Below are 12,793 nucleotides of genomic sequence, written 5' to 3' on the forward strand. Positions count from 1 at the left end.
TGTGTATGCATGTACAACATATACCTTACTCTGTAAAGTGAACATATGAACAATAAGTCAAATGTTTTACTGAAACATAGTAATTGGCAACATACTGGCTGTGGTGTACCCATATTGAGACAAATTGGAAGAGCAATGATAGACGATGAGGAATTTCATGCTGTAAAAGGTTTTTAAAAAATCTTGACTTTTAACTTGTTAGTAATCAAAACTATTTTGCATTGCCTTCCTCTGTCTTGTGCTTATGTAAATGACCCATAATGTCAGGGTTCAGAAAATCTACTGTGTCTGACACCTGTAGGCATGTCCCTCTAGCTCTGTTTTATTCCGAAATGAAATGTGATATATCTTATGTAAGACCACATTGCAACATATTGATGGTTTCTCCCAACAGCTGAAACACATGATGGTTATGATTGGATATCCTGACTTCCTGCTGAAGCCAGAAGCCATGGACAAAGAATATGAAGTAAGTCTGCTTGTCTAAGCCATACAGTTTGCATCATCATTTATTTATATAGCTCTACTAATTCCGCAGCTATGTACAGAGAACTCGCTCACATCAGTCCCTGCCCCAATAGAGCTTACAGTCTAAATTCAGTCAGATGTTTGTGGATTTAATTAGTGGTCAGGGCAAAGGCTAGAAGAGACAGAAGTTAAAATGTATTTTACCTCCATATGACATTTTGTTGGAGTTTCATTTGTGAAACAATTAAAATAAACATCCTTTATATGTCCAGCCAGAACATAAATCACATATGAAATGGAGAGATCTCGTCTGGCTGCTCTCACTTTTCAGGTGTAATAATATGTGCATACTGTGCTTACTCTGCCACCCTGTCTTTTATCTCTCAGTTTAGTTGTGGTTCCCTCTTACTATCAGTGACCTGCCATTACTGACCTCTTGTACTGGTGTTCTCTTACCCCAGACACTTACCGATTGCGAGTGCCAACTACACACTAGTTGTGGGCGAGCAGCCACTGCCACCAACAGGCTCCTTAACCAGCACCTTGATCTGCTTAATTGTGGGTGTAATGTATTGCTGCTGCAGTGCCTCTTTGTTGGTGACTGTTTGGTTCCTCCTGACTGCTTACTTTGGATCAACACTGCAAGAAGCAGGTAGAGCATTGACACAGGGCACTGGGTCCAACACAGGGCAGCCAGGGAATGGATAGAGTGTAGCTCTTTCACAGAAATACAGCAGGCAATAGGCATCAGGCAGAATCTTAAAAGCAGAGGCATGGTTTATTGTTCTTAAAGAATCCTTACAAAGACCGTTACACATCAGTTAGGGTACTGGTGATCAATCAAACGTACAGATGAAACATACTGGAATACTTTTTTACATGGACAATATGATTCTTTCCAGTGTTTTCCTAAAGTTTTTACACACAACTTGGCAGTAGCCTCCTTTCTCTTTAACCAAACCAGGCTGATTAAGGCAGCTTGGACATGAAGTCTGGAGGGGTTTTACTACTTTAACATGGTTGCTAGTGGCAGGGGTGTATATACTGTCTCCATGTCCACAAACTGCTACGTGAGGAAGGCTCAGCTACCTCCCACTCCTGGAATCTTTAAATCCCCCACCTAAAATACTTCCAGGGAAGTGAGCAACAATCCACTGGCTGCCGCTGTTGAGCTCTTTGAGCTCCAATGTGGCTCTTTGCATCCTGGGACTCCCATTATTCATTTGAAGCTGCTTGATTCAAGGGGTGGTCCTGCAGCCTTCCACAGAGCCACCAGAGATGGACACCTCTGGCACCACAGTGCTTCGGTCTGTATAGTCAGGGATTGGAGCAGCAGGCAGGACACCACTGAAGGAGCCCCAATCCCCACTAGACCACCCGAGTATGTGAAGTATACTTTATTTTATTTTACAAAAAAATACTCTTTACATTTCTATTATTTGGCACTGAGAGTCAGACACTAACTGTCACTGCAGCACCACACAGTCAATAAATACATTGACTGTATATACATTTTAAAAAAAACACATTCAGGCATTTCAACCCCTGGCGTCTATGCATGTAGGCATTTTAACCCGTTCTGCCCTTCAGTATCTGAGTTTAACACCTCTGCTGCTGTGGTGGCCATTTTCTAGCATATGGGGACAGAGCCTTATTTAGACCTCATGGGGCCCTAGACAAGATACTGGTTTGAGGCCCCCTTCCAAGAAACAATCCATAGCACTATATTTTTTTACATAGCATATATTAATTTTTAACACCTACTAGAAAAGATAGTGCAAACAATGTTATACCAAAAAATATTAACTTTTTAACTCCTTACCTGAAACAGAGTGCAAATAATGGTGTACAAAATTATTTCTTAGCATTAAATGCCTTATATCAGACAAAGCGCAAACAATGTTAAGTTTGCACTTTGTCTGATATAAGGCATTTAAAGCTAAGAAATTGTTAACCCATTTGGTCAGTATTGAAAAATAGGAACATTTTCAATACAGAAATGTCCAAGAGAAAATCCTTAAATCCTAGGAATTACCTGGAAATTAGTGACAGTTGTTAACTATGTAATAATAGCTCTTCTCTGTCATTGTATGGATATACTTTTTAAATTATTATTACTCCAGCTCACTTGTCAACCTAACATTCAAGGCACAAGTCTTTATAGTCACATCTCAATTGCATTACATGACTAGGTGATACAGGGGATCAGAGGATGACCTGCTGGACCCAGCAGAGAAACTGGGCACAAAAGGGGAGCTGTGTACTACTGGAACTTTTCCCACCGACACTACCATCCAGACATTGAAGGGGATAGTCGCAGTAAGTGTAGCTGCATGCCCCAGATCAAATAAGTCCCTCAAAGTTAATAGAAGTCACCCAGAGGATCGCCACTGAATATCCTTATATATAAGTAGGAGCCTGCACCACAATATAAACTGCTACATGGACGTGCACAGTATAACAGCATACCAACCTGTCTGCATCTGTATGTATATGTGTGTAGGGTGACTAGCCACCTGCATTTTTTTTCATTTAACATAGGCTGCTGAGTCGAGTCTCGCACCCCCGGGCTAAAATCTGCTAACCCTCCCCTGGCTGACACATTTTTTACAACATCAAAGATATAACCAATAAGACTTGTACCCTGGACAATCACGCCACCCTTGTTACAGACCTGCTGTTAAGCACAGTAAGGGGTGTGTACTGTTGGATACATTTCTACTGTAGCAGGATATATTACTGAGTATATAATGTCTTGGTATATTAAGTGGCTTAATAATTAATACTGTTAAATACTTTATGTACTGCATGTTTACCACTAGAAAAGGCTCTGTATTGTGTTAATATACATATAGTTATCACATAGGGCACAATATTGGTTACGTCAAATGGGACCATTTGTAGACATTTATTTTACTTATACATGTAGCATAATTGAAAGGTGTACATATGTTTTATAACTTTACATACATTTTGCTTGTTACATGACAAAATCGGATAAGGAAATTTACATATTCTGTGTTCGTTATAAATTTCAATGAATTCTTGCTACAAGAGTGCTTGAGTTTGCATGGAGACATTGGTTCCCTGATTCTTTGTTTATGGGTGTTGTGTGCACTGAGGTTCAGTCCTTTCTTTAAATTTATTTAGCATATTGCTGCTGGGAGGCCATATATCTCTACAGTGTGTACAGAGTCACAATCTTTAGAGGCGTTGGTTATGACAGACGAAAATCACAGCTCCGACGGTTAATTCTGTAAAAATCATTTAAACCATCTATAGTGTGCAGGGGCGCACGGAGGATTGTCGGAGGGGGGAGGGGTTTCTCCTCGCCGACCGAAAAAAAACCCCAAAAAAAAACCACGAGAGAGAGCTGCTGCCCATGCGCCCGCCCATGCGCAGCAGCTCCGTTTCGCCAGCGCTGTCCTATACAGCAGCCGCGGCGCTGTCTAAGAAGCGTTGCGGTGGTGCTGTATACAATACAGCACCGCCGCGGACGCTTCTTTGACAGCGCTGCGGCTGCTGTATAGGACAGTGGCCACTTAGTTAGCGCAGGGGGGGGTTTCTAGAGACTCAGAAACCCCCCCTGCGTGCGCCACTGGTGTGTACGCATGAATCAATGGATCGGGACTTCAATTGTTGTTAAAATTGCCAACGATATCACATTCATTAAAATTTTCTGTAGTGTGCACCCTGCTTTAGAGTTCAAAGCTACTGCTAGGCAAGATGTAGTCTATTTTCATGTCAAACACATTGCATTACTGATTTCACATCTTCTGAGCTGGATACATTCATTATTTCTAATTCTATGATATATTTCTAAGCTCAAACACAAATACATTGTTTCCTAACAAGTGTTTTTGTTTGTGGCTAATGACAAATATTGTTTGCTAATCCCAATGTAAATTGACCTTATGAATCACTGTACACAAGACCAGTAACCAATTGTGCTATTAATTTGTCAATAATCAGGCAATTAAAGCAGTACATTATTTACATTTCTATGTATGAGAGAATTAAAATATATGTTATCTATTAATGATGAAAACAGTGGTCAGAGGCCACCAAGAAAATGCATTTTACATCCCACCTATGTATAAGAATATCAAATGATATTTTGTTTCTTCCATGTCCTCTGTGTATCACCCCATCCTCATGTATCTATGATGTGATCAGCTCCCATGTCCCTCATTGCTACTGCTTTCTATATAGTTAGTTCCTATTTCTCTCTTCCTGATGCCCCTCACTTTGTACTTCTCCTCTTAGTTTGAGGTTCATGAGAAGACATATTTCAAGAACATTCTGAACAGCATTAGGTTCAGCATCAAACAGTCAGTGAAGAGGATCCGTCAAGAGGTGGATAAATCAGCGTATGTATAAACATTATTAACAGAACATCTTCAACACGTGTTTCTGCTGAATCAATTCGGAAGTGTGTATTTTTCATATGTAAAAAGGTAATTTCCATTTAAGAGTATGTGCAGGATCCATTCGCAGTGTGTCGACCCTCTTCACACAAATCCTCCCCCTTTTGCATAGAGCAGCTTACCCTCTCCTAGATCCAATAACACCAGACTCCTCACCAATTCCCCTAATAGAAGATGACAAGGTTACCATCTCCTCTCTACTAGTCCTATACCCCTCCCCTATATTCCTCACTCTCCCAACCCAATTTTTCTTAAAAATATTCTTCATTTTATTGTTCTTATTATGTTTGGATTTGTTGTATACTGGTCTGCTAGTACAGCGCTGGACTTTTTGTCCTATTGTTGAAACAGCATGCAACAGCTCTAGTCATTCCTGCAGCAAAATGCACTGTGTGCCTTACCGCTGTGCTCTCCCTTTATTGTTCGAGACAGCCATTGCCCTCACACAGGTGCTGATTAAAGTTATTAGGTAAATCAATTTACTGCCTAAATAAAACTATTCTGATCCAACTGAATCAAATTTAAATCGGTTTTAATGGGGCCACTCATATTACAGTAGTTGGCAAAAGTAGGTAAAAAATCCCCACATTGACTGAACAAATCTCTGATATTGAATTTAGAGTGTAAGCCCCTCTGGGCTTAAAGCATTGCATAATATTGGGGCACTACATAAATACAAGATAAGGATAATAATAAGCCCTGCTAGTAAGGCTTATATCTAGACATGTGTGCCTTCGCTATTAGATTGTAAGAAAAAGCTTTCAGTACTGGTACAGAGACCTAGTCAGGAGATTCAAACTACCGCTCAAGATGTAATCCCATCAATGCAGAAAGCGGTTTCAAAGACAGTATATTTCTTAAACCCTAATAATGCACCAGTAGTGCTTAAAACAACCACAATTGGTTGAATCCCTCAGTGCTGACAGGTCTGTCCTTTTCCATCTGTCACTGCTGTAGAGCATGGACTCACAGTTAACTAGCTATCGTTTTTCCAACTACTCGTTACTCTTCTTAGTTTCTTAATTGATTTGGAGACTTATTATAGCTAGATTTCCTTATTCTGCAACAGGGAATTCATTTAATTTCATTCAATTTGTTCTTTAAATATAGTAACCAGGTAGACAAAGCATGTACTAACTAAAACATATTATACTAAACAGATGGCTGCTTCCTCCTCAGGCACTGAATGCCTACTATCTCCCTAACAAGAACCAAATGGGTGAGTAGCAAATGGCACCCTCTGATGACCATTACTGAAAATGTAAAACATATACTGTATGTCAGCATATAAAGTATGTGTTTTTTACCAGAGAAAACTTATTACAGTCATACTAAATTATTCTAAATCTCTTTTACCCACAGTGTTTCCTGCTGGGATCCTGCAACCCACACTTTATGATCCAGATTTTCCCCAGTAAGTCTTAAGGCATTCGAAGCTTGTACTACTGACAAGGGAAGTGAACAACAGTGATTATCTTGTTCCAATGGCATCTGTCAAGGGGTGGGATATATTAGGCAGTAAGTAAATAGTCAGTTCTTGAAGTTGATGTGTTAGAAATAGGAACAACAGGTATGCATAAGAATCTGAGCTACCTTGACAAGGGCCAAATTGTGATGGCTAGATGACTGGGTCAGAGCATCTCCAAAACGGCAGGTCATGTGGGGTGTTCCTGGTATGCAGTGGTTAGTACCTGCCAAAAGTGGTCCAAGCATGGACAACCACTGAACCGGCTACAGGGCCATAGGCATCCTAGGCTCATTGATGTGTTTTTAAAGTAAAGGCTAGCCCATCTGGTCCAATGCCACAGAAGAGCTACTGTAGCACAAATTGCTGAAATGCTAATGTTGGCTGTGATAGATGTCAGAACACACAGTGCATCGCAGCATGCTGTGTATGGTGCTGCATAGCCTTAGACCGGTAAGAGTGACCATGCTGACCCCTCTCCACTGCCGAAAGCTCCTACAATGGGCACGTGAGCACCAGAACTGGACCATGGAGCAATGGAAGAAGGTGGCCTGGTCTGATGAATCATGTTTTCTTTTAAATCAGGTGGACAGCTGGGTGCATGTGTGTCATTTATCTTGTGAAGAGATGGCACCAGGATGCACTATGGGAAGAAGGCAAGTGTCAGGGTTCCCATGGTAAGACCACGAAGAGAAAGTAGATGAACAAAGTGCTTTTATTAGAGACACAGGTAATATAGGTTCAGGATGCAATAACTGGTAAGGCAGTAATATAACCACAGATATTAACAGCAGAATAGGCAATACTGTAAAGCAATGGTGAGAAGCAGTAGTCTGCGGATTGCAGGGTTGGATACCTCTGGAAAGGTGGTGAGATGAGTAGCCTGCAGATTGCAGGGCTAGATACCTCTAAAAAGGTGGTGAGACAAGTAGCCTGTGGGTTGCAGGGTTGGATACCTCTGGAAAGGTGGTGAGATGAGTAGCCTGCGAGTTGCAGGGTTGGATACATCTGGAAAGGTGGAGAGACGAGAAGCCTGTAGGTTGCAGGTTTGGATACCTCTGGAAAGGAGAGATGAGTAGCCTGCGGGTTGCAGGGGTAGATACCTCTGGAAAGGTGGAGAGACGAGTAGCCTGTGGGTTGCAGGGTTGGATACCTCTGTAATGGTGGAGATATGAGTGGCCTGCGGGTTGCAGGGTTGGATACCTCTGGAAAGGTGGAGAGATGAGTAGCCTGGTAATGCTGAAATATTTGAGAGCAGACAGCAGGTAAATGTGGGAGTAAGCTGAACAGGTTACACTGAGAAGCAATCACCTGAAGAGCAAAAGCACCGAGATCCACATAGGTGTATAACTCAGGAACAGGGTAGATGAAGCTGTGTCTGCGGCACTGCTATAAACAGCAAAAACTCCAAGACGGGTACACAGGAAAGTATAACCAGGAACAGGAGTCAAAGGAGAATGCTTCCTATCAGGTTGAGTGACCTGATGATCTGGCCCAGACTGCTGAGCGAGGCTGTCTTTTAAGGAGTAGCAGCAGGTGTAAATCATCCTGAGAAAATGAGCTTAGTTCAGAAGGAAGGGAAACAGTTCAAGCACCACAGTGGCCCCTTTGGTGGCATAGTGGTACTGCACCATATCCAGAAGATCCAACTTAGCTCCTGGCAATCATGAGCTGCAGGAGGCAGATTGTGACAGCAAGCTGGCGGAGGCAGTGTGATGCTCTGGTCATTGTTCTGGGAAACCTTGGGTCCTGGTATTCATGTTGATGTTACTTTGACACATACCAGCTACCTAAACATTGTTGCAGACTAAGTACACCCCTCCATGTCAAAGGTACTCCCTTATGGCAGTGTCCTTTTTCAGCAGGATAATGAGCCCTACCACACTGCAAATATTGGTTTGAGGAACATGTCAATATAATATATAAATAAGTACAGTGTCTAGAGCAGATGGCAACATAGAGATCTGTGTACCGTACCATTTATTGGTAAACCTATGAGGAATAGGATCAAGACATTGGTTCTAGAAGCACACAGGTGTGGCTATATTTATTTGAGCTCTACACGCTGTTCACCACAATCCAAGTTAATAAGGTGGAGGGGGCGTTCAATGTCATGGAGTCAGGCACAATTGGTTGTGAGCCAGCTCATCCTGACATTATCTGGCTGCTTTTCAATGGCTTCTTTTGTAGATCATAGGTAATGTTTTCAATCAATATTTAATTGTTTGACACTGCATGTCTTTGCTTGTACATCTACAGGTCCTTAAACTATGGAGGGATAGGCACCATCATCGGACATGAACTCACACATGGATATGATGATTGGGGTAATAATTTTATTTGCTATATTAGATATCAACCATCTATATATTGATCACCATAACAGATGCACTATGTTTTAGAGTATGGAAGTATGTTTTGAAATTGCTTTCCTTTTTATCAATACCACATATATGTTGATGCAATACATATATATTTTTTGCGATTTATATATTTTTGAAAAACCAAAAGAAGATTGCAGAACTAAATAGCATACAGAAATTGTACATGAGTTAGAATACAAATATTTGTAAATAAGTGAAAACTTTACATACATACTTACAATGCAACATTTTTTTATTGTGTTTCTCATTACATGATGGCATAACAACAAAGTTAGCATAAATATTTAACATTTAAACTTGGTTTTTTTTAAATAGACAATTTTTTGGTAATTTATCAGGAAGGGGTGGTGGCTGGGGTTACAGAATTGAAGAAGAGAAGGTGATGAAATGGGGGGGTGGGGGAAGAACTACATATAGCTTTTGCTACAATTCTAAAGATATGATATTCATTGATACAAGACAAATGACAACGATCTTGTCTTGTCAAGAGCATTAATTTCAGTTAATTTTTACTTTATTCAGGTATTTGTGGGGCTTCTAAAAACAATCTACATGTTGATCATCACACTGCATTAAGTCCCTATTGTAGCAAGAGGGAAAAAGGAGATTTAGGACATCTCTTAATGGGGGTAGGTTCGAATGGGTATAGTTGTGGGAATTGGGGGTGAGGGTTGTTATTGTTAGGGGGGGTCACTGGTCAATTGAGCCATTGGGCATTGGTTTCATTTGGTTTGTAATGAAGGTACTGACTCAAAGCATGTGAACCATGGAGACAAAGTTCTTGACAGTGTTGCCTAGTATAGATGTTATAGACTGGATTTCCCAATAGTCAAACTTGAAAGGTGGCCTTTAAAGTTCTATAAATAAGCACATATGATGTTATCAGATTTTGACAGTTAGAACAATATAATAATATTATAATAATATGTTTAGCCAGTCAGATAGTAACTCTACCTATCTGATCTCAACTTGTCAGCTGTATGGACAAGATGAAAAATCCAGTCAGCCGATGATCCACATTGGCACAAGATGGAATCAAGAACAAGGGAGCTCATTATGGACTAGAAGCCAGTGCAAATCAATGTACTACTGTATTAAATGTCACCTCAAATAGATCTGCCATATATCTGATGGTTTAACCAATGTGACCAAAGTGTTAGATGGGACTATGTTTGACCAATTTAAAACAACCCAGCCTTCTGTCTACCAATCTAAGTTTACACAGCACATCTACTCTATACTAAATTGCAAGCATTCTGTAAACTGATGGCACACTACAAGTAGTTTAAATTCAGTTCTGATTCTAGATATAAAATGGTATCCATTTCTCCAAGCAACAATCTGCTCAATTACTTTATAAATGAAGATGAAGTCCATAACATCTCCTCCAGCATCTGTTCATTTGAACTTATCCCCATTGCCCTTAACTAATCAGTCATTCACTGGCTCCTGTGCTCAGCCAGCCTTAACTACTATATGTAATCTCTCCCACTTCCATCATTATGCAAGCAGTATGCTGTTATTACTCCAATTCTGAATAAAAAATCTGACCCAAATTACCATCCTATATTTTATATCCCTTGTTCCTTGAGAGGTTTGCCTACACTTGTCACACAGGTTTTCTTTCTTTTCACAACTGATTGGACTGATATGCAACTTGTGGCATTTAATATTATGAATAAAAAAATCTATTTTCCTATAGATTGGGGGACACTGCGAGACATTGGGGTATAGTAGTATGCTCAGGAGTTCTTGTCACTTTAACTGTTAAACCTTTGGACTCCTCCCCTGCTATGCCCCTCCTCTCCAGAGAGATCCTCAGTTTTTAATAAGTGACTTAGAGTTCGGTCACTGGGGTATAGGCTCCTGCCTCTACCCAGTTTAGTAGATAGGTTTTTATGTTTTTATTTTATTCTTTATAGGTGCAGCGCGGGATCCTAGGAAGACCCAGCAGAGTGAGTAGGACTTGGCTCTGCTCACTCTGGATCCCAGCGCAGGTAAGTGAAGCCCAGCGCTCACTTTACTGGCACCTCTGCCGGCAGTTTTCTATAGGGGCCATTAGTTTATTAGGAGAAGCTGGATTGAGAAACCAGTGTGAAGGTGTTGGTGCAGTATGGTATGAAGGAGGCTTCTTGAGCGTATCTGTGCAGCATAGAAGGGGGGAGGAACTGCAACAGCCTCCCCCACCTCCCTGCAGCGATCATTGGCTGGCAGCTCACCGCTCTTCCTAGACAACGAGCAGTGTGAAGGGGCAGAAGCAGCGCTCACACTCGCTAAGGTGAGCGGCTGCTTGAGAGGTATGAAAGCGCAACGCTGGGCACTTTAAAATTGGCACGCTTACTGTCACTCCTGGCGGCCATTGGAGGATGGCGCCAGTGAGTGTTCTGAGGACAGAGAGAGGCAACGCAGGAAGGGGAGGAGTGAACAGGGCTTTCTGTGTAGGTTCTTCCCGCGCGACAATGGAGACTAGCAACCATTACAAGCGTGCAGCTCTGCCTAGATCAAAAGCCTTTTGCTCTGCCTCTCCTCTCTGGAAGATTTTTAGATGCCCTAATCGCTACAGGCTGGTATCGTTAGGAGCATTTGGGGGAGTGTATATATATTTTGGGTTGTAATGTCTTGTGAGTTATATCATGTTAGAATTTTCACAGACAGTACTATATTGGAGTTGTGCTATAATTTAAAAGGGTGCTCTTTCAGAGACTTACTAACACAGCACTCTTCTATTGTGTCGCCTTAGTTGTCTGCATTTCTTTTAACAATTATTTTAAGAAGCAGAACAATGACGGAGAAGGAGACAGCTAAAGGCAAGAGTAGTTCTGTGCCTGCTGCTATGTATTATACCTGTTCAAAATGTGACACAAAACTTTCTGTTGGCCACACAGACCGAAACGCCCTTTGCGCAGCTTGTACTGCGGACGCTCAGAGGCGAGACAACTCAGCCCAGGAGGGATCCTCTGCAATGGTGGAACTGCCCTGGATGAGGTCTTTTTCTTTGGCTATGGAGAAAATGATGGCCGTGATGCTGCGGGCAATAGAGGTACATGACAACACTACCACACTTCCACTTGCAGGTAGCCAGTCTGACGAGAATGTCACATCACAGGCAGGGTCTACCCACGGGAAGATAGGCTAGTATCTATTTACCAGAGGGGTAAGAGAGCCATTGCTGAGGCAGGTCTGGAAATAGATCAGCTTTCTGATCGCTCCTCAGCAGAGGAAGGTGAGGCAGATATCGACCCAGAAGGGGAGGCTATCTATGATTCTGACTCTGGTTCCACGAGCGTGGACAGTCTTATTTTGGGGATCAGGCATGCCTTAGGGTTAGCCGATCCGGAGCCCGTAGCACCTAAGGGGATATCCTTATTTAAAAGACCTAAGGCACAGTTAGCAATTTTCCCGCATTCTCCAGAAATGTTGGAGATTATTTCTGAAGCTTGGCACAAGCCAAATAAGCCGTTTATGATGCCGGGAAAGTTTAAATCCCTTTACCCTCTGCCTCCAGAGGACACAGTAAAATGGGAGACTTTGCCTAAGGTGGACACTCCGGTAGCCCGGTTAGCATCATCTTCAGCTATCCTGGTCCAGGAGAGGATAACCCTTAGGGATTACACTGATAAGAAGTGTGATCTGGCTCTTCGCTCAGCTTATACCGCTGTGGGGAGTTTGTTTAGGCCTAATATGGCGGTAGCATGGGCCAACAAGGCTGTGCAGTTATGGATGGAGGCTTTGATTAAGGGCCTTAGAGATAACACTCCGCGTACAGAGCTAGCAAATCTAGCAGAGCATGTACTAGAGACTTCGGTGTACGTAGCGAACGCTGCCAAGGATGCAGTTTCGGTAAATGCCAAGGCCTCGGCTCTTATTGTAGCAGCTCGTCGTAACCTATGGTTACGGACGTGGTCGGTGGATGCAGACTCTAAGAGAGCTGTAGAGAATTTACCCTTTGAGGGACTAACTCTATTCGGGGCGGAGCTCGAAAGGGTTATTCAGTAGACCACGGGAGCTAAGAGTACTGCTCTACCCACGGTTTCAAACAGGCCCCGTCA

The 12,793-nt window shown here is 42.0% G+C and overlaps 1 protein-coding gene across 1 annotated transcript in view; it reads left to right on the forward strand.

Moving 5' to 3' along the window:
* Positions 1-12,793, forward strand: part of ECEL1 (endothelin converting enzyme like 1) — an 83,440-nt gene that overhangs the window by 55,703 nt on the left and 14,944 nt on the right. The window contains exons 9-13 of the mRNA XM_075202356.1: positions 395-469; positions 4,735-4,838; positions 6,056-6,114; positions 6,258-6,309; positions 8,620-8,687. Of these exons, the coding sequence (XP_075058457.1) occupies positions 395-469; positions 4,735-4,838; positions 6,056-6,114; positions 6,258-6,309; positions 8,620-8,687 (358 nt within the window). The remainder of the gene's footprint in view (positions 1-394; positions 470-4,734; positions 4,839-6,055; positions 6,115-6,257; positions 6,310-8,619; positions 8,688-12,793) is intronic.

Source organism: Mixophyes fleayi, chromosome 3 (genome assembly GCF_038048845.1).
Source record: "Mixophyes fleayi isolate aMixFle1 chromosome 3, aMixFle1.hap1, whole genome shotgun sequence".
In the NCBI taxonomy this organism is placed as follows: Eukaryota; Metazoa; Chordata; class Amphibia; order Anura; family Limnodynastidae; genus Mixophyes; species Mixophyes fleayi.